At 35.9% G+C, this 2,653-nt stretch overlaps 1 protein-coding gene and 1 long non-coding RNA gene across 3 annotated transcripts in view; one reads left to right on the top strand and one right to left on the bottom strand.

Moving 5' to 3' along the window:
* Positions 1–2,653, top strand: part of LOC106873515 (uncharacterized) — a 94,726-nt gene that overhangs the window by 60,169 nt on the left and 31,904 nt on the right. The gene's annotated exons all lie outside the window — the stretch shown is intronic.
* LOC106873514 (carbohydrate sulfotransferase 15) overlaps positions 1–2,653 on the bottom strand; it is a 29,448-nt gene that overhangs the window by 9,537 nt on the left and 17,258 nt on the right. For both annotated transcript variants that reach the window (XM_052973287.1, XM_014920899.2), the window contains exon 3: positions 347–503. In XM_052973287.1, the coding sequence (XP_052829247.1) occupies positions 347–503 (157 nt within the window). The remainder of the gene's footprint in view (positions 1–346; positions 504–2,653) is intronic.

Below are 2,653 nucleotides of genomic sequence, written 5' to 3' on the forward strand. Positions count from 1 at the left end.
ACACACACACACACACACACACACACACACACACACACACACACACACACACACACATATATATATATAACGTCCCACGTTTCTGAACTTCAGGCAATAATGAAATCACTATTCAATATGAGTTTACATACATATTCGTTGGCAGTCATGTTAGAGGATGATTACTCGCCTTGTTTGGAAATCTGTGGAATACCCTGCGTGTTTTTTGTATGCCAATCTGTTGCATATGTGACTTGTTAACCAAATAAACTTTGAATGAAATTATACTAGAAATTGATAATATTAATTAAAAGTTTGCTTTTTTTTTACTTTCTGTTTTTTTTTTCTTTTTCTTTTGGGTTCTTACCTTTCAACTGGATTTCTCAACAACAAAATAAATTTAACGTTTGGTGTCAGGTGTGAAATACAATGAGGTGTTAAGACTGTAGGTTGCTCAAGGCCTTTATTTTGCGCGATAAGCGGCCATCCAGTGAAATCCCAGAAAACTGTAGGACTACCATCACCTGAAATGCACAACATATATTGTATTTAAGATACAAGCTGAGGGCAGAGCGGCTTATGGTTGAGATTTCACTTGATATCATAGTATTTATTTATTTCTCAGAATCTATAATGGTGGAAGTCAAATGAAATTATCCGACTGAGAATGGAAACTCGAAAATAATGAGAATGATTAAAACAATGATTAAAGCACAACGAATGGAACAAAAACTCGGCTCACCTGGTAATTATCTCTCATTCTACAGTGTTCAGAAATGGCATTCAGTCAACAAATACATTGTGTTGTCTCCCTACTTTTTTTCAAAAGTTTATTGAAATTTATTCAACCGAACAAAGAAGCCAAACAGCATGTCAAATCGTGTACAGTATGACAAGAAATATGTTATATACTTAATTATACAGTAGTTATACTGTAGTGTTTTCCACCGTAAAACGCTTTCACTCAAACAATGACGATGACATGGCTCTATGGTCCGAGAGGTTTGATTCACAACACCGTGTCTATAGTCAGCACCACGACATTTTCCATATATTATCCAGCGAAACACTTGGAAATATGATCAATGACGTTTCCTGAGATCATTGGGTGTTCAAGGTATTTCAACACCTGGACACGTTCACTAGGAAATGCTACAAGGGTTCACCGAGCCCAGACTTGTGCCCATTAAACACTACTCCTGGTAGAAATACTCCTTCCAAGGATGACACCTTTTGATTTTCAATCACTTTTCCTTTTCTATCTCCACAGTCAACTTAATGTCCCTCAGTTAACTGACCACAGAGATGTCCACGGAAGAGTATTCTAGAATTACTTCTAGTTTCACTATAAGTGCCACGTGAATGAAATTAGGCAGACTGAAGATGTACGCAGCACCATCATGCGTGTGTGTGTGTGTGTGTTTGTATACATCGGCGAAAGATTTTATCGTTAACCCCAGTTAAACCTTGATCAAGGAAACCTATGGTCGAAGCATTCCAACCGGTCACACGCCATCGTCCTATTTCTTTTTTTCTTTTTCTTTTATTTTTCAGACATAGTGTATCTAGGATCACATTATCCAATATGTTCTCCACCATTTTTGAAAACAGCTGCACGTGATATAAGAGAGATTTAACTACCATATTTAGATGATTGAGTGACCACATAGAGATTCCTGTAAGCAATGGAGCAGTTAGGCAGAGGAAAGAGTTTGGCGCGCATTTGGAAAGCAAGACATAGTGGGATCTTAGAAAGGGAAGAGTCCAGGGTGGATGGAGGTTAAATGGAGGAAGAACAGAAGCCGTTTTAAGAGATGCTTTCGAGTCAATAATCTCAGGGTTTTAGGAAGCTGGCTGAGTGATATTACAGCTTTTTAGGAAGTCTCCAAAAACATTCCTAAAATATTTCTGATTGTGAAGAGAGACCCTAATTTATTTGCTAATGCAGTATGTGCGTGATTACCGTGAGAGAGTGCCACAGATCTAGCAGTTGAGATTATTTTGAAGGTTTAAGATGTGCACCTTTTTATAAGTATTTTAACACAATGATTTACTTGAGCTTTTTTTTTTATAGTGACTATTTCCTAAGTATGCATACTGTTTGTAACTTGGAGTTGTCATATTCTTATTAAAGCACATTTTCTTGTAACTGTTCGAAGGAGCAGTGAAAGACTCATGTAACGTTGCTTTTGGTTAAATGTAATGGCGCTACCCGCCAGAAGAGTAGATTAAAGAATAAATGAAATTACTACGAACTATATAAGGTCATATACTAATTCACATGTATATACCTACTGCGAACAACCATGTATGTTCATCTCGACATCAATCTGATAAATAAACACGCTTTAAATTTGATAAACCTCTTCTACCATGCCCACAAGAAGAAAAACAGAAAGCAAAAGATTATATATACACTTATAGTCAGGACCGGTTTTTAAACCAATTAGACAAATTTATTATTTATTTGCGTATTTTTGCTGTATTTACATTTTATCAGATCATCCCATAAGCTCTGTCCGAAATTTGAATAAAGAAAACAAGTGATCAAATGTTCTATTTAATTGAAATTTAATCATCAATGTACTTTCCCTGATTATCTATGACTTCCTGCCATCTGTTTATAAGCTTTTTAATCTCATTAATGTAAAACTCTTTTGGTTTCAAAGCGAAG

This window comes from Octopus bimaculoides, chromosome 15 (genome assembly GCF_001194135.2).
Source record: "Octopus bimaculoides isolate UCB-OBI-ISO-001 chromosome 15, ASM119413v2, whole genome shotgun sequence".
Lineage (NCBI taxonomy): Eukaryota > Metazoa > Mollusca > Cephalopoda > Octopoda > Octopodidae > Octopus > Octopus bimaculoides.